The sequence below is a fragment of the Nothoprocta perdicaria genome, unplaced genomic scaffold (genome assembly GCF_003342845.1).
Source record: "Nothoprocta perdicaria isolate Ctin4 unplaced genomic scaffold, notPer1 scaffold_74, whole genome shotgun sequence".
In the NCBI taxonomy this organism is placed as follows: Eukaryota; Metazoa; Chordata; class Aves; order Tinamiformes; family Tinamidae; genus Nothoprocta; species Nothoprocta perdicaria.
Window position 1 is genome coordinate 500,686 of NW_020456021.1, and position 19,732 is coordinate 520,417.

The 19,732-nt window shown below is 33.4% G+C and overlaps 1 protein-coding gene across 1 annotated transcript in view; it reads left to right on the plus strand.

Annotated features, from left to right (window-relative positions):
• LOC112957592 (adhesion G protein-coupled receptor B3) overlaps window positions 1-19,732 on the plus strand; it is a 247,506-nt gene that overhangs the window by 61,301 nt on the left and 166,473 nt on the right. Inside the window, exons 11-14 of the mRNA XM_026051260.1 lie at window positions 5,835-5,981; window positions 6,701-6,776; window positions 12,656-12,758; window positions 16,575-16,618. Of these exons, the coding sequence (XP_025907045.1) occupies window positions 5,835-5,981; window positions 6,701-6,776; window positions 12,656-12,758; window positions 16,575-16,618 (370 nt within the window). The remainder of the gene's footprint in view (window positions 1-5,834; window positions 5,982-6,700; window positions 6,777-12,655; window positions 12,759-16,574; window positions 16,619-19,732) is intronic.

Genomic DNA, 19,732 nt, shown 5'->3' on the forward strand with positions numbered 1-19,732 from the left:
TTGTTCTTACATTCATGTACAGGATCTCACTGCACCACAATCCTTCTGTTAGATATGATCTTGTGGGTGGTGAGAGGTGCATTTATCCTTGTATTGAGAGGAGGTTTTTAAAAGATATCAAACCAGCTCAGAAGCAAAAGTCCACAGCAGATCTGAAGATCCACAAATTTGACTCTCTGAGAAGGGGATTTCAACATTTCAACAGTTGTTCCAGAATGCTTTTAAAATGAAGTTTGGGGAGTTTAAGTGCATAGAGTATATCTGTTATGAATATCGTCTTTAATATATCCATCTGGATCTTTCACACTGAGCAAAACAAAACCATGTTCCCTGTGTATCCAATATTAGCTAAGGTAAATGGTCATATCTATTACATAAAAAAAAAACTTTTATGAAGAGTTAAGACAATAGTTTTTAATAGCATAAATAGTTTTTAGATGCATAAATATGTCTTTTTATTAGTAGACATATTTGCAGAAATACCCAGTATTCTGAATTCTAACACATACAAAAAAATCCTATTATGTATTCTGAACACCTGTGGAAATAGAAGGTCTGTTCATGACTATTTTTCCCATAAATAAATTTAGCAGTAGCTCACCCAGAAGACTAGTAAAATATTCTGTCTGAAAAATCAAAACTTGTTGTGTGATGAACTGAAGTGTTCTAAGTGCGGAATAATATATATAGTATTCTGTCAATCGAAAACTGAAAAAAAGGACAGGAAAGGAGGGAATAGCGCTGCTAATAGACATAGCCATTCTTTGTTTGTGATCAAAATTCACTCAAGTTCCAATTTCTTCTATCTGACACGAGGAGTTAAGCAGAAATCAAGTTCTTATGCTAGTCTTACAGATTTCTGTAAGTGATTTTCCTTTCCTGTCAAGGCACTGATGCATTATAATAATAAATTGCTATTTGTCTGTATCTTAAGCAATTGTAAAATCAATATAATTACTATGCTGCACAAATCCAGAATGTTAGAATTTAAGTGAAAAGAGAACCTTTTTCCTGGTGTTTAAAGAGGCTTGGTTTTGAACATCTTTTCTAAAGGTTTTGAGATCAGGGTTTTGATTCAGTGTTTGACAAAGTTAGGAGTCAACTGTTAGGAGGCATAAAATACAATTTTAGAAACTAAATCTCTACTGTGAGAGTTTTTAAAGTTTTGCTTAGTCTATGTGTAAATTAATATTATTCAAAGGATGGGCAGGAAAAAGAAAGTTAAGATTATTCATTCTCATTACTTAGTTCCTTTATCTTTTATTATTTGGAAGTCAGCAACATTGATCAGTCAGCGAGACACTGGAAATTGCACTAGGCTGCTTATAACTCATTCAGGCTTGGAAATATCATAGCAATGCATTTTAGGTCTGATATTCCAGGCTATGATCTACAAGGGTTAAATATACAAGAATTATACAATATTTATTTCACTCAGAACTTTCTTGACACATTAATTAACCCCTCTTGTGCTGCTGTAAATAAACCACTTACACATCATTTCCGTTATATTGTGTGTGATCAGGGCATTTGGATAGCCATGAAAAATTCTACATTCCTACAAGTAATCATTAATCAAATCCGAGGAAATTTTGCCATACTTAGTAAGTATGAACGGCTAGAAGTGCTTATTCAGAAGTTTTCAGTAGGACAGTATTGAACAGATTGTCTACAACTGCAGTGAGATAGTGAAAAAAAAATTAGAGATGTGCATGTAAGGGATATTAAATCAATGCATTACAGCCAAAGCAATCACTAAATTGATCAGACTAGACTACTTGAAAAAGATTTTTTCAAAACAATAATTATTATGAAATCATAAAATATGCATACATTCTTATGTGTAATTGAAGCACTGTGTCATAATTTATACTGCTAGGTATCAAAATATTTTTTAAAGAATTCTAATATATATATATATTTTTTTCAGTTGTACTCTGAGTCATAGCTCATGTAGGCCTTCTTCAAACTCAAGTGTATAAATTTGACCTGAAATATTCAGAACTATGATGATGTTGTTTTTTGAAGAAACAAATATTCTGCTTCCTGCATTCTTCACAGACTGAGTGCAAGCACCAAATACCATGAATGAGATTCCTTTTTCCTACTTTTTCTTTTTCCTTTGTGGCGTCATATTAAAATTGTAATTAAAAGTATATAGAAGCCACAAGAGAAACTGACCAAGAAAAAAAGTGCAATATGTTCTATACTTTAGCCTTGTTTCTTTCCATCCAAACTTACTGTCTTTATGTCTTCTCTCACCAAAATTGCTCTTGGTGACTGTGGTTCTTATTTGTGCTTGTGGTTAAATCAAAACCTAAACATCATTCCAAATTAACACAAGCACTATATATGCATGTGTGCATTTATATGTATGTATATATTTTTATATATCTAGTATACCATAGAAATTGCCTAATGCAAATAACTAAGCATACAGTCATATACATCTTATTGTCATAAGATATTTTCGTATGACACCGTACTTTCATTTGATACTGGTTTTAATGAATTTTGTCTTCAGCATTATATGTGCAAACTGTAAAAAATAACTGAAAAGTGCAAGATGGATACATGTTGGTATTGTGCATTCCACATAAACAGTCCAAAAAGAGATAATCAAATTATAAAGCAGGATGGGTTGCACCAATAAGTGAAACATCTTTTTTTTCTGAGAGAATGATGTATGTTATAGATAACACATATGGGATATTTTTACATTTTAAAGTGCATTTTTTCTTCACCTGCTGCTTAAGTCATTTTTATTTTGTTTTTTTTTTATTTCATTTTTTCCATTGTACAATGTCCTCCTTATTAATATTCTCACTGACTGTGTTTCCCGAATGTTTATATACACTTCTCCTGTGTATATATAAAAACAAGGAACAATATTCCTAGCACAGTGACTATAAACATTCTCATCTGCTAGTGTTCTGTCTCACAAATTCAGGTCATAATGTTTTGGTTAGGTGATTTAAGAAAATATGTGCAATTTTTGTTTTTTGCCAAATTTATGAGAAGATGAAGTACTCCTGTGGTAATTGCAGAACTGAATTATTCGGGTTTCAATAATTGGAGTAATATTTTCTAATACAAGCCTATCATAAAAGGTACACTAAAATACAAAGTAAATGTCTTTCTGCCTTATTCTTTCTGTATAACAGTTATTTAAGAAAACAGCATTTGAGTTCCTGGCATGTGATTGACCAGGCACCTCGATTACATGGCGCCTTCTGTAGAAGCATTTTCATGCTTACACCAAAGTAGACATTTATTTTCGTGCTGCAGATTAAAACTGAATTTGAGGGGGAGAAAGTCTTGTTTCACTGTGTAGCTATCTGATGTTGCTCCAGAATCTCTTTGAAATGAGTTCCATATTAATATTTGTTAAGAATATTAGGTTACATTTAGAACCAAAATACAGTTCCTGATGGCGCTGAAGATGCCGGTTGTTTCAGGAAAGCAGCTGGCCGTGTTACTATGGACTGAATTTGTTGCCTCCACCTGGAGTCCAATGAACTATTTTTACACCTTTAAAGGCAGCATCATGTTTGAAATTATTAGGCATATGCTCTTGGAATCCTTAAACTAAGCAGCTAGAGAATGACATAGTAATCTACTGTAATCTAATTTTAAAGGTAGTCTTCACAAGACACAGAGCAAGTATTTTGGCAAATCAATTTCAATTACTGTTTTATGTGTGCTGAGCTTTCTGTCTGTCTAAACAGAAAACTAAAGTCTAAAGGATGTCACAGTGGCATCTTCTGTGAAGTTAAATAAAGACTCTATTGTTTAACTGTTTTCTGCTTCTGAGTAATAGAAAAAAATTCTGAACTGTACATGGGAATATCTGTATATATTTATTGCATATAAGCCATAAGCCAAATGCTTAGGTTTTTATTTCATGCTATTCATCACCTAAATCTTAAGAAATATTTTGGAATCTTTGGATCTAAATTGCGGTACCATGATTAATGGCCCTATTTAAAATACACAGATAGACACAGTCCGGAGAGATGCTACCCTAAACTCTCATCATTTATTCAGTTCTAAAGTGATTTTCTGTTGTGCAGAGTGAATTCCATTGAATAACATTGATTTCCTATTTCAATAAGAGGAACTGCCATCCTAAAGCTGGATGAAATATTAAGGCTGTACTGGCTAATTGGATAGATGGATAGGTAAATATGTAGATAAACGCTGCACAAGTAATACAATATGGTCTCATACAGGCAGTATTAAATTTTGTAAACTGAATAACTGTGAGTTTAGCTTTATGTTGAAAATAAAATAGTTTTTTTTATTGGATTTTAGTAACTATGGGGAAAAAAAAAAACATTTGTATAATGCTAATATGCTCTCTAAATCCACTGATTGCATGTGAAAACATGCAATCCATCTTATGCGCCAGTAATTCTGAAACACCTGAACATTTCTTCAACATACCACCTGAAGTTTTACAAGGCTAAGCATCCCTTTAGAACTGTGAATTTATGTGCCAATTTCAATGCAGAGGGGATTGTAAGTAGCACTGTAAACTCCTCATGATAGTTTTATAATGGGAAGACTGAAAGACCCTCAAGTACATCCTCACTAATGTGATTCTATAATCTATAAGCAGTCTAATTTGAAGCTAAGAGCTAGTTACCAAGTAATAACTTGTGGAGCTAATATTGTTAACATCTCAATTTTCTTCTACTTTTAGATTTGAATTACAGTTCCCTTTCAAATAAAACCCACCAATGAGACACATAATGGTTTTCTACTCTAATTTTGCTCTTCTGATTGCTTTTTACAGCTGTCCCTATTGTACTTCTGTTTAAACCACTGCATGAAGTCCTTGCAGGGAGGTCATTATGCATAGCAAAGAATAGTCCTAGCGTCCAAAGTCTTCCAACTACGTTACCCTCATCATAAATTGATTAGAAAGAGCATTGCAACATTGCTTACATACATAGTGGAGCTAGTGCTCCAGACATATTGTTTGTCATCTCTCTGAGCATACTAAAACATTTGCAGCCCTGACAGTTTCTTTAAAGTAGTTTGAATCCTACTAGATACTGACAGCGTTGCCATGGAGTCAGACTTCAAAGCAAAGATAGAACTGACTTCCAGATAATAGTCGAGTTAGAAACAGAAAGAAAATGAGGATGGGTAAACAAAATTGTAAGCGGCCTATTATTAGATCATTTTTTTCTTCTGTTTTTCTGTATCTGTTGCAGATAATAGTGATGGTGATTGTTTTGGGGGAAGGAAAATATAATTAAGATTTCAGAATGGGGATTATTCTTTCAAGGAAAATAAATTAAGTGCTATATGGCATTGTTCCCCTTTGTGTGGAAACAATGAGGTCTTTAATATGTGAATCTCTTTAATGGGTCGATCTTGAAATTGTTCCTGCATAGGGGATAAAAGCTCTGTTATTGCTTCATTAGCCTGCATCTAGCGGTTGTGTTTCCCAAAGCAATTTTCAGCGTCATCTTCCTTTTACTGTCACATTTAATCATTTTAGAATTTGCTCTGAAGACACAGTTGTGTCCTTACATGTGAATTTCAGGGTATGAGCCAGCGCATTCAATAATCCCTGTTTAGAAAGTTAACAAGGACCTGGCTGACAAGTGATAGAATCAATGCTACATAATTAATCCGTGGAAGAACTGCATAGTATGTAGAAGGCTATACTTCTTGTGCTAGTTAATGTCCTGCAAATTTCTACTTTACTTGAATTGTATTATTATACACTTCTGGATTTGTGTTTGCTATGTGGCTATCTTTGTGCAATGCTTTAAAGTATGAAACACATTTTTGTTTGATTTTGTGATTTCTCTTACTAGTGGCAAGCATTCAGAAGCTTCCTGCAGCATCTGTTCTGACTGACATCAATTTCCCCATGAAGGGAAGAAAAGGAATGGTTGACTGGGCACGAAACTCAGAAGATAGGGTTGTCATTCCAAAAAATATCTTCACCCCAATGTCAACAGGTAAAGAAGCATGTCTGCATGCTCGTTTTTATTGATTTTAACAAGGAAACTTGATTTCTTCAGATCACTGTATAATACAGAACTGTTTTTTTATCCTTCTTCAAAGAAGATACAGTACCCCAGTTTATTTTAGAGGGTTGTAAAAGGCTTAAGTTCAGCATCTTTAACAAAAATCCAAGATATTATTTTCTACATTACAGAGCCAATACTTAGTTATTCTGCGCAGAATTGCATCTGTGGAGATAACAAGTGGCGTGAAGCAGAGCTATACATTCAGCTGTACCATTTTGTAACTGCTCTGTTCCAACAGCATCATAACAGATGACCTAACTTTTACTGAATGAAGATCAGCAGACCAGTTCCTGTGGCTTCAGTTCCAATTTACAAATACCATTGCAGTGCAGATCTGTAACATTAGAGAATTTACTTACTACACATTAAACTCTAAAGGCGGTCATTAGGGGTGAATGAACTAGCATGAATGGTAGTACACAGAGATGGATTTTTTGAAAAGAGAATTTTCAAGGTTTGAAATCTATTGATATATACCTAACTGTTAAATTTTTATGATACATTTTGAGGATATAATTCAAAATGATAAGGAATTCTTTAAAATAAAATTTATACTAGAAAGGTAAATGTTATTCAGGGTTATTTGTACTGAGGTATGCTTGGGAAAGACAGAATTTAAAAAGAAAATTTTTCCTTGCTGTTTTCAGAGTTAGATGAATCAACTGTGTTTGTACTGGGAGCAGTGCTGTACAAAAATTTAGAACTCATTTTGCCCACTTTAAGGTAAGAAACTTCTTTACTGTATTACTGAATTAAACATTAAATTTCAGGATGATAACTATATTGTCATGATAAAAGTAGACAATGTGAACAATGCATATAGGTATCGTGGGATTTCTGTCCACTCTTACTAAGAATATGTATCTTTGTCTTCATGCTCTGTTGTTTCTTTTATAGAAATAACATTTTTTGTCAGATTGGTTTAACTTACGTTTTATCTAATCTAAATATAGCTTAAGTAAGGAAATGTTCCTCTGAAAGTTTGTACACTGATGTAAGTTAGTGTTCAGGCCACATACATCTATGCTTCTAACTACTACTTGTAAAGATCTGGTAATGATATGATAACCTGATGTAATATATGAAGTCTGCTCTCCTTTTGCACAAGTCTCTGATAGGAGTTTTCCAGGTATTTTTTTCCATGCAAGTTGTATTCAGAAGGGACAGCAGAACTGTAGTGAAGATTTGTTTTAAAAACAAAACATTCACGTACATGAACAGCTGTCGTTTATGAGACCCATACTCATACATGAAGAAATAAGGGGGGTTTTTTGGGTTTTTTTTTTTTGATTTTGTCTTATGGATAGACGATTTGGAAACAACTTTTTTGTCCCCTTCTCAAATTTCTGTTTAGTTTATTTCATGGTTTGTTAATATTAGCTTAATTCATGTGATCTCATGTACTTTTGGTCTACTAATGCCTTTTTTCCTGTCCAATAAAACTGAGGTATATCATATCACAATAGCTCCTACTAAGTCAGAGTAGCATGGGGATCCATTGTTTTATCTATCCAGAATTTCAATTTTAAAAAAATCAAAATTGAGACAAAGGATGGAAAAGCAACTTTTTTTTTTTGCCAAAATCCACAAGGAAAAAAAAGGTCACAGCCCTGAGGAAGAAAGAAGGGTTCTAGTAAAGTTGTAATGTGTATGTAGTGAATAGCTATAAATCAAGAATAGAAATCTCTCTGAGGTAGAAAGCAATTTCAACAGTTTCCTACTGCAACAGGACACCTGGAAGTGCTGATGAGAGCCATATATACTTAGGGCACTGTGTCAACTCAAGCACTTCTGAAATGTCAGTAAGCACTTTTCATTTGCAGTGCCAGTTCCTGAAATTAGCCAGGAAGGAAGAGATGTTTCAGAGAAATGTTTTCTTCTCTTCTCTCATATTCAGAAAAATCCAGCTAAATGACTATCATATTCAGCCTTTTTTGGCAGACCTTAAAGACAATCTGCCAAACCTAGGAAAGCCGTTTCAGGTGGCCATTTGCCTTTCAAACCTTTTCACTGTAAACAGAAATCTATAATTCTTCTGCTTTTTCAGCTCTCATCAGCTGATATTTTTAATTTGTAGAAAATAAATGGGAATCAGTGAACGCTGTGTATTTTCTTATAAGAAAACCCATTTGGGGCATTTATTTCATCCTTTAGAGGAGTGTGTTTTATAGGTCTTACTATTTTTTCACTGGAATCAATAGCGTTTGAAATAGTGGAATAGGGACAGAATAAGGACCTAAAAGTACAGCAAATTAAGTACTATAAACTATGAAAAAGTGCATTTCAATTCTCAGCTTTTTGCTTTTATCTGTTCTACTTTCCGCTGGTTATTGATTTCCACAGTGAATTTGACTATTTCTCTCTACAATTCAGCTTGTAAGAGACGTTTTGTGAGCTTCTAAAATGTAATGGTGTAATAATCTGCATGTACCTATTCATAAATGAAGTCTTTAGAAATTCAGATAAGAAGATATCACACATTGACTCTGAATATGTTCAATATTATTTGAATCCAATTCTCAGCTGTCCAAGAAACGGAAATGAGTAGTGTTACTTTCTCTTACATATGGGAATAAGAAATAAAAGCCATGATTAATCAGTGATATCAAAATACAACGCATATTCAAGGGTAACTCTAGTCTGTCCTTTGTTAGGAGTTTAGCACCTCTGTACTTCCCTCCAACTCTGTAATGGTTAGAGTGAAGTTATACTGAAACTTTTACAACTGGGATCTCCTATCTTATCTGGAAATGCAGCACACTGGCTTTTTTTACCCATGATGATCATGTTCCAAATCTGATCCCATGACCTTAAAATAGTAACATAATTTTGTTTGCATAAAGGCAACACAATTTTGAACAATTTGCATTCATTCAAAGCATTTTGATATTCGCTCAGACACAACACTGAACAGGAAGAGAAAATCCTGTAACCATGTTTAGTGCTGAATTTGTAGAGCCGTTAGACTCTTCTATAAAATTAAAATTAAAATGCATATTTTAAAGGAACCTTTATCCAGAGTGGCTTATCATTTTACATTTCTTTGGGAATATGTGCATTTAAAAATTTTTCCATTCATACCACTGGGTTTGGAATGTTAGTATCCTTTGTTTGCTTATGTTTTTGAGATTGAAAAAAATCATCTTATATGATTGTATACCCATTATCATTTATACTAATGTTACTTAACTGTAATAAGCATTATTGTGATAATCCTGTTCCTGCTGAAAATGGTAAAGTGTTTTGCCATCACAGCATTATGTATGAAACACTAAAATGTGAAAGTAAAGCCATCCAGATTTTAAAATAGAAATCTAAATATATAAAAACATTATAGTTAAATATCTTATGTGATACTGTCTAAATAAAATGACAGTTTACAAAATATGTAAATAGTGAAAATAAATATAAACAAAACAACTCAGGTAAAATAAGAAAGATGGGCTTGTGTTTGAGTTCAAAGGCCACGTGATTTAGACTTGACAAACTGATAATAAAGATGATTTGTACATTTAAATATTCAGAAAACTTTAAACACTTCTTATGAGATTTCTGTCCCTATTTTTTCATGCACTATGATAGGAGAAAAGTAGTTATTTGAAAAACTCTTTCTTGCAGCTGTCAAGCAAATAGTGGTGACATTCCTGTACATAGTAACAGCACTAAAAGATATGCAAGTTTCTGCATTACCACAGGGATTTTTGTTGTTGTTTTTTATTGTTAAAGAACAAAATTTAACATGTGTTTTATGACCTGTCATGACAGGAATGATTTATTAAAAAAAAAAAAAAAAAAAAAAAGTATGAAAATTCTGGAGTCTGAAGTCAGTATTAATTCAGAAACACAATTCCATCATGGTTAGAAGATATGTAGCTATGGGTGAAATGTGGGACATGGCTCTAGGATAACCAAGAGACAAGGTGATACTGAGATTTGCCCTTCTTAACTGCTTAGCTGCCAGCCCCTAAAAGTACCTCCTCTTTTCAGTGAATGAAGAGTTAGAACAGGATTCACAAATGACATGAGCCAGTGGGTAGGTGGGTTTGGACAGCTAAGTCTGCCTGTAGGGAATGCCAGCAAAAATTTACATCTGTGAAACCTTGTCTCTCTCTCAGAGTAAAAATCATTTAGTTACAGATCTGATCAGGGCTCTGTGAAGCTTGAAACAGTTTTCTGGGTTTAGATACTTAAATTGTCCTTTCAGATGTCAGTGATAGGCTCACTGTTTTGCCAAAGAAGATGGATGAAGGAGAAAGAGGTAATGGCAAAGACACTCTCCTCCTGTCGTGTAATAAGCTATAAGCTATAAGCTATAAGCTAATGCACTTGCACAGAAAGTGTGAGATGTCTTTCCAACCATGAGAAGGATTGCAACCTACATATTCTGCCTTCAGGAAAGTTTTGTAAAAGCTGATTACTTAAATTCATGGGGGGGGGGGGGGGGRRGGTCCTCTCAGGCTCTCAACCTCTCAACACGAGGCTGCTGTACAACAGAAACAGAAATACCTCTAGTAATGGCACTAGTGGTTCTGAAAGAAATTGTTGTGACTGTAATTCTTTGAGCTGAATTCAGTGGTATCTTTTGTGTTATATGAGTTTAGAATATACTTGCCAGATCACATTTTTCCAGGGACTAATCTAAATGACTAAAAATGAGATATATAGCTAGGCATTCAGCCCAGGCAGGACAGCAGTGAGAGGTGTAGACATCATTTCATTGCAGTGTAGGCAGTTACATTTATTCCCTGGTGAAAAAGTCTTCCAGGGACTCTTGAGAACCTAACTGGATAGGCAGAGTTTTTATGAGAGCTAGACAAAATTTATGTACCTAAGTTGCACTCCAGGCACTTTAAATGCTCTTTTGGATCTCACCCAAGAACCATTAGAACTGCTGCAGAATTAGGTACAGCAATTAATCAGTCACAAGGATTTACTGTTTTCAAGTACGTAAGTATCAGCAATTCACTTATGTAAATTTCCAAAATAGATGAAATATTTTAATAACTGGTAAACATTATTTCCAGCTGTTATGAATATTATGGGGAAAAAACACCATTTTTTTTCTTTATGTAGAGTTTTGTTTTATTTATTTATTTTAATTAAATCTTGGGAGTATTTATGGGCATTCAACTACTGTACCTGCATTAAGGTCATTGGAATTTGCATTACTCCACATCTACCGAATACATTGAAATTTTGTCCAACATTAAATGATAGTGTGCTACAGAAAAAAAAAAAAAAAAAAGATTTTGTTGATAAATGTGTGAGACTTAGCTAAGTACAAGCAAAGTGGAGAAGCAGGAATTGCACTGAATAGAAAGCCTTTTCCATTATTTTTCCATTCTATGATTTGTCAGAGAAAAATTGAACTAGAGTTCACCCTGCCCAAAAAGAATCCTTTAATTCCTTGTGCTATCTGCTGAGTTAAGTATCTATTACTGTAACCATGGTGATTCGTATTTCAGTGATTCAACAAGATGGAATCCTCTCCAAAATACGATTTCCCCAGAGAAAATAAACAATTAAAGCAAAAAGAAAAGTTGATATGTTGATACTGTGTATCATAATTACATGTGGACTACCTAGACTCTTTCTTAGATTAATAATATATACTGTGAGTAAATTTTTCTGTGATGTTTCATCCTTTCTTGTGTGTGATCAGCACAGTGTTTTTGTTGAAAGCAGCATCATATGCAACGGAAACATCATAAAGATTACCAAAAACAGTCAGTCTGGTAGCTGGTGATTGTTCCAAGCCTGAGGGGGTCATAAGAAGCAAAGATTGCAGACATGAACATCATGTCAACATCTCTCTATGCCTGTATTTGCACAACCTTGGAAATACTAGATCTGTCCTAGAAAGGCAGCGACAGAATATGCTGATAGATGTTTATGTAAAAAGAGAGCAGGATGATGAATTAGAGAAAATTAGCAGAAATATAAGATTGTGGGTAAACATGTGCCGTAACATGACACCTAATCACTTCTGGCATCTGTGAGTAACTCATTGTTTTCAGTGGTATTTCAATCAGAGCACAGCTATGGATTATAGCTTAAAAAATATGTAGATGCTGAAGATGTTCATTCATTTACCAAAAGCAATGATTTTTCAAAAAACATGAACAAGTATGTGGGTGTGTTCTTTTTTTTTTTTTTCTCACAAAAAACAGCACACAACCAACAGATTTGCAGACTCTCCCATGGCACTCATCCATCTTACATTTTTACAGTTAACAGTCAGAAAAAAAAGCCAACATAACATTTTGAATCACAACAAAAAACACAACTAGTAGGTCTACATTAAAAGAAGTGAATGGTGTGTTTAAATGTTGCCTGATTATCTGTGTCATCAATATGCCTTTATATTTGGTAAATCACACTTGAAGAATGGCAATTCTGCTGTCGCTAGTGCTCTTTAGTCTTTAATGTGTTAGATATAGTTGGTAACTAGCAGCTGTATTTACCATTTCCAGGCAAGTATATTTTTCCATTGAATCTTTGGTAGAAAAAGTCTTTGAAAATGTTCACAGGATATTTCTTTTAATGTAGCTTCACTTAATGCTATTAAGTTAAATCTTCCATCTTCTACATGTTTTTTTCAGGAATTTTACAGTTGTGAATTCAAAAATCATCGTTGTCACTATACGACCTGAACCCAAAACTACGGATTCTTTTCTAGAGATAGAACTGGCACATCTGTCTAATGTAAGTACAAAGGCAGCGGAGATGTGTTTCCAAGAGAACCTATCAGCTAATATGAGACAAAATATGTTTCAAACGTCTCAGTAAAACCCAGTTTAATTACTAAAGCTTTAACCTATGAATATTCTAATATATTTTGAAGAGAACGTATGCTTGTTTCACGCATGTATGGAACAAAATTAATTATTCTGTGATTTTTTTAGGTTTTCATTTAAACAGCAATTTCTATAGAAATTATTTCCATTAGCTGCTTTGATGGATACAATTGATAATGTGCTATTGTGCTGAATGCTTTACCTTTTGTTCCCTGTGCAGGTCATAGAGCCACATAGTGCTTCAGGTTTTTTCTTCTTTCTTCCATTACATTATATTCAAAAGACCCTTTGAATCTTGTATCTGGTAGCAGCCTTCGAAAAAAAAATAGTTTTTTTAAATAAATTTAAGGGATTTTTGTGCAATTACTTTAATTCTGTATTTTTCATCCTGCAGTGTCATATTAAAAATGTCTTGAATCTGAAAAAAAAAGGAATAATTTTATAGAAAAAAAATACAAAATAATATTGATTTTTCTTTATGCAATTAGCACATAAAATAACAGAAAAGAGTGGTATATAACAGATGTCAGAGGAATTTATGTGAAGTTCTTATTTTGCCATCAATCATCATTATGGTCCACCATTTGGTTCCAAGGAAAAAGATCCTATGAAGAACATCTCACTGATTATTTATTACAAAATCAAGTAGAAAAAAAAAAAAAAAAAGAAAGAAAAAAAAAAAAAGGAGGAATATATACTGTCCTGACTCCTACCTATACTACTTGTCAGTAAGATAAGAAATTTATTGATGAGGAATTGAGGACCCTTTTTTAAAGCTGCTCTGCTTACTTATTAGAAGTTTTTAGGGCATTTCTTTCTTTATTTTTACCCTAGCCTAATATATATCATACGTATTAACAGAGGATCAAAGTCTTTAGTGTAATTTCTGTTGCTGTCTGAAACAGTAATTTCACTAAAAAATGTAATGGCTTAAATTCTAATGTAGATCATGGATTAATCTTACATATTTTCTTCAAGGAGCATTTTTGAAAAAAAAAAAAGTTCTTTTATCTCAGATATTGAGAAAAATTTATGGTATTTCACAATTTCAGATTTTAATTTCCATTATTTTAACAATGATTGTATTATAGTACAATCCTGTCTTTCAAAGTAGGAAAATTCCTATAACAACTGTGAGGTAGAGAGTAGTAGAAGAGTAGAGTTGTAATTACTTTTGTCACTACTCATGGAAAATAAATAACTAAATAAAATAATAACAGTGAACTGTAAGCCAGAATTCAAAATACTGATATAAGCTGTCATCACAAGCTATTAAAAACAGCACAACACAAACACTGCTAGACTAAGGAAAAGTTGAATTAATGTCCCTACAATCTGAAATTCTAGAAATTTTCTAAAGGTGGTGTGGCCAAAATTCTTTGAAATCAATTTGAGTAATTTACAGAACAGATTTTACAGAGTTACCAAATCTGTGATAGGAAATTTCATTATCTAAAAAAGCCAATTTAAAGATTTAATGATTTTGTATTCCCATCAGTTTCCATCATGGGACTACAGATTAAAGGACTAAGGCTGTAGATGTGTAGACATTATTTTATAGGTTTGGGCTTTCTTTAAGACTGAATCTAATCTTGTTATAATTATCTGAAAAGAAAAGTTTGTTTAATTATAGTATATTATTATCCAATTGGCATTCTGCATGCAAAAAAGTGAGGTAAAGCTAGTATTACTTTCCATTTAAATTCTGAACATTATATATTAAGGACTTGTAGATTAATCCTGATGCCAATTAAACATGACTAATTATTAAAATAGAGACATTCTAGATCAACTATTATTATTATTATTATTATTATTATTATTATTATTATTATTATTATTATTATTATTATTGAATGCCTCTTCTTGTTGTTATTTTTATTTTTACTCTTTTAAAACCTTTGGTCTTTACGTGCTTTTCAGTACTGAGAATGGTCTGTAACCAAGTACACTTAATGACTAATCTTTAAGTAACCTCTGAATATGCCCACACGTTTGTTCTTTCAGCTCCCTACCCAGTGACTAAATTAAGTAATGTTAGATAACTGACTTTGAAAAAAAGATGTATGATCATTTAATCAGAGCTAAGTTTCATTCAAATTACCCCTAGAATGTTTATATACTCAAAATTTTATCATTATTGCTGCATTTTATTTTAAAAATAGGTATTTAATTAAAACAGAAGGTTATTCTGGAGACAAAGTGTAAATCGCAGTTGTATATGATATTATTTGGAATATAGCATGGTATTTGAATTCTGAGACAATTCAAATCTATAATATCAAATTGACCATAGTAGAAATTTAGGTTGCAATGCATTTTTTAGAGAAGATATTTATTCTTCACTGTGTCCACATGTTGATGAATGTGGTCACATTTTCTAGAAGTTCGAAAGAACAGACCCCAATGTCATCTTTGAATAACTACACAAACAAAACTCTGCTCTGGAGAGATTCTGAACTCATATCTTCTAACTTCAGAGACACTTAAGTAGCAAGCCAGCAGCAGCACAGGGCATCAAGCTTTTAATGACACTGGAAACCGTTGACATTGTGCTGCATAGCTTTCAATATGGTCAATTCATCTTCAAGGTTCAGTTTTATCCACCAGGCAGAGATATATACACACACTCACATATGCATGTCTGTGTTGAGCATATTCACGTCCAGTGTGTGCAATGATCGTAAACATTAGCAGATACAGAAGCTCCACCCTTAGCTTAATGATTAACTTGTGCAGAATGTGATGAAAGGTTGATGCCCTCATGGAATGAGTTGGCTCATCAACAGCAGTATGAGGAGATATTGCTAAGAGGGTAGACACAAAAATATGGTGGAAATGGAGATAAATTGATTAAAATCTACGAAGGAAATAGGAAGACAGATTTCTTGTGGCCCTTGTAATGCTTGAAAGGTGTTGGACATGGATATGAAATGAGCGAGTTTTCAAAGACTGCTGTGCCCTTCCAAGCATCTGCACCTGGCAGTGCAGACCCTCGTACAAGACCTATTTAAGGAAGACGAATAACATTTGTCTTGCTTTGTCCTTCCTTAATAAAATAAACAAGAATAATAATAAAAAAATATAATTTTTCCTAAAGGTTTACCCACAAGTTAATGATATGTATTCAATCAAGGTTCTCATCCTGTAGTAAATCAAACCAGAAATCTTCCGCCGATTTGAAAGAGGATGGAGCTGAGATGGTAGAGCTCAAGGGAAAAAAAAAAATTTTGAACACAAAAATCTCTGTTAGTTTAGACCCAAGATGACAAAAATGCAGATGTGTCAAATGTGGGGTCATCTGAAATCTTAACATCCAGCTACTTTGCCAAAGATATTCTAAAATTAAAGACATTACTGATTTTGATATTCACATTCTCCAGGGAGCTAACATTCATCTGAGCACACCTGGAAATGTTTGGTCAAATCAAGACTTGGCAGGTTAATTCTTATATTTCAATCCTATTGGAATATACCAAATTGCCAACTTTATGCTTATCTTTTCTAAGAGATACGTCCTAGTAGATACTCTGCCTTGAGGTTCAAGTGCTTTTAAAATATTTCATAGGATATAATGTTTATCTTTTGCAATTTCAGTGGTACCAATCCACCAGGATATAAACATAATCTCACAGGAGGAGACCAGAATAAATTATTACATCAAGGATGATAAATTTTTGTATATCAGTAACTATTTTTTTTTTGTTGTTTGTTTGCTTTTCAGGGTACATTGAACCCCTACTGTGTGCTGTGGGATGATTCAAGAACGTAAGTGACAGATGTTGGTTTCTATTACTATGGCTTAAATATTACACAGCACCTAATACTATTTAAGTAGCCAATCAGTTAAAGGACTAGTATGAGGGAAGGAAAAAAGAGTGATATTATGGAATTCTCCAGTCCAGTTTCCTTTCTGCACCTTTTAAAATTGAAAATACACCTCATGAAGAAGTTACTGAGTAGTAATTTTAACTTTCCTTTCCAGGATTAAAATGGGGGTGGCTAAGAACTATAGGTCCTAGATGGGCAACATGTGAGTGGGTAAATGATCTGACATAACTAAGGAAAGCTCCCACTTGCTGTTACCACAGTGAGAAATATCATTGACAAGTGTGATATCCACAGAAAACTTCATGTTTTGTTGGTGAGAGTTTCTACTTTGCTTTAAATAAAGTATTAGTAAAGTTGTATGCTAAATAGGGAAAATTTGCCAGCAGACTTCTTCTACTTGTTTCAGTGTGCCTTCCTTCTGCATCAAAACACAAAAAGTCCCTGTAAAGAAGCAAAACAAACAAACAAAAAAACGCTAGTGTGGTTTATAGAGACAGTTGCAAGTTTCTGCTGTTTTAATTTGCAGTTGTAATTTGTGATATTAACCTTTTAGGATAGTTAAGGCTATATTGTCTGCCATTAAAGTCAAGGTGAACTTTGCCTAAACACAGAATAATTTCAGGAAGGGTTCCCGTGTGGTTGCCATACTTATGTATTTTTCAAATGATGATAGACTTCTAGTCTAGGTATATATAATTCTACAGAATTTTCCATTATTTTCATTATTATTATTTCCATTATTTCCATTTATTCATCAGTCTGGATTTATAGCAGTATGCAGGTGATGGACAACATGGTAGTATATTAATGAGAAACTTGGGACACAGTCCTGGAAATTATTCCAAAAAGAGGTGGTGCCAGTCTACTCTTTTAAGAAAAGATCATAGTACTTTTATTTACCAGCAACATTGTAATGTTCCATTTCTGTAAAATGTATGGAGATTTACTTTCATATATTCTGTACATTTAGAGTTCAAACATTTTGTAAACCATTCTTTTTTTCCTCTCCACAGTATTTTACTTACACATTAGGTTCTTTATTTTCCATTTTTTTGCATGCATTGCTTTAAGTACCACATGTTTGTGGCACATGTTTTGATTTCATTGGTCCAGGCCAGAATTTCAAAGGCATATTTGTATGAAAATGGAGTACAGTAAGAAAAATATTTGCATGGTGGGAGGAGTGGGATGCAATCGTATCATGCAGGTACTTGGCAAGAATGCATGAAGCCATCACAAACAAATGGTATGTTATATTTTGCGCTTGCCACTTGCTTTGCATTCTATTTGGATTGTTTATGGGAAGGTTTAGTCTGGTTTCAGTAAGCTTCAAAATCTGGAATGGAAAAGTGAACTTCTGAAATGTCTAAAATTTGTGTAAAGTAGTCTGACATGATAAGGGAGAACCCCAAATTATTTGATGCTGTCGGATGTATATCCTCATCTTGCTATTTATTAGTAGTTGTTGAAGATGTTCAACTATTTGAAGTATTAGTAGTATTCTTGGAGATGTATCTGTATTGAAAAGTTATTTGATCCATCAAATATGCAAAATAAGCTATGACATATCAGTAATTTTGACATGGTCAGCATTGTCATATATTTTATTCATGCGTGTTTTATTATGAGACTATGCTGTTATCTATTACCTGAATATGTAATCTGATAATACAATAGTAATAAGAGTATAATACATTTTTTTCACCTCCATCCGTTAAGAAAAGGTCCCTAATATTATCTGTGGGGGGATTACTCGATTCATAATTTTATTTTTGCAGTGAGATTTCTTTTAGATTTGAGGTATATTATTTGTGTCTACTTTAGTAGATTACAGAATTTTCAGTCCAACGTTGTGAGTTTTAAATTGTCATTAAACCTGTGGAAGGCTGGATGACTTCCTATTGTTTATAGATCTTAAAAAAAAAATGTACAGAACTACACAATTGGCTGGGTGCCTTCTGGTGATGCTGAGTTCCTGGTGGCTTGTTTTCCTTTTCCTTTTTCTGTTTTTCTCTAAACCCTCAGGAACTGGCTGCTCTCAGCAGTAGGCAACCAGATTTAATGGATTAATAGCCTTATGCATGTTGCAAATCCCACAGAACACTTCTGTACTCATGTCCTTCAAAAGTGGCTGATTTTTGTATAACCAGAATTTGGCAAGGGTTTTGGAATTAATCCAAGAAAAAAATAGTCCACTTTTACTTGAAGATGTTTAGCTAATCAGTGCTCTTTATTCAAAAGGTGCTTTTCAGAAGAAAATAATGTTTGTTTTTTATCATCAGCATCCATCAAGTAGATATCTCTAATGTTTTTGGTCACCTTTGGTCACCTTGGTCACCTTTTAGGACACTCTCACATCTTTTATGTCCTTGCACTGCAAGTCCGTACTTGGTAAATCAAAATTTGCTCCACTTGTCAGTTCAATACTCCTCTGAAAACAGAGGAAACTTTGTCTACCTGATAGGCTTCACAGGAGAGGGATCAGTGATTAACAGTTCTTTTTTCATCCATTCTTGAAGAAAGTCCCAGATCTGTAAGCTATTTTTCTGCCATTGCTATTTGTGAATATTGGGTAAACCCAAATTGGCAAGAGTAGAATTAATCTTTTCTTTTTTCTTTCTTTCTTTCTATGGAATTAAATGATAGCTCTTTCCTTTGGTAGCGATTTAGGTTTTCCATTCATCTATTAAGGCTTGTGTCTTCTCCAAGGGCAGCTACTCGGTTGTGTGTATAATATTGATACCATACAACTAAAGAATAGAAAATTATGGCACGCACGATAAAGAACAATCTCAAATACTAGTGATTCAGCATGTTATTTCAGTTGATGCTCCTTAAATAAGTAGAATACCTGTCTGTGTTAGTTTAAACCATGCTGTTTATGAGTCCTTGTTTCTTTACTATTTCCAGCTTCTCAGCATGAAACTGGTAACATGAATGGTATGAAAGTTCTGATTTCTTTTTTTCCACACAAATCTGAGTGGTACATTTATTTCTCACATTTTGTATTTATCAATACTGGCCTTAATCAAAGTCTTAGGATACTGACTG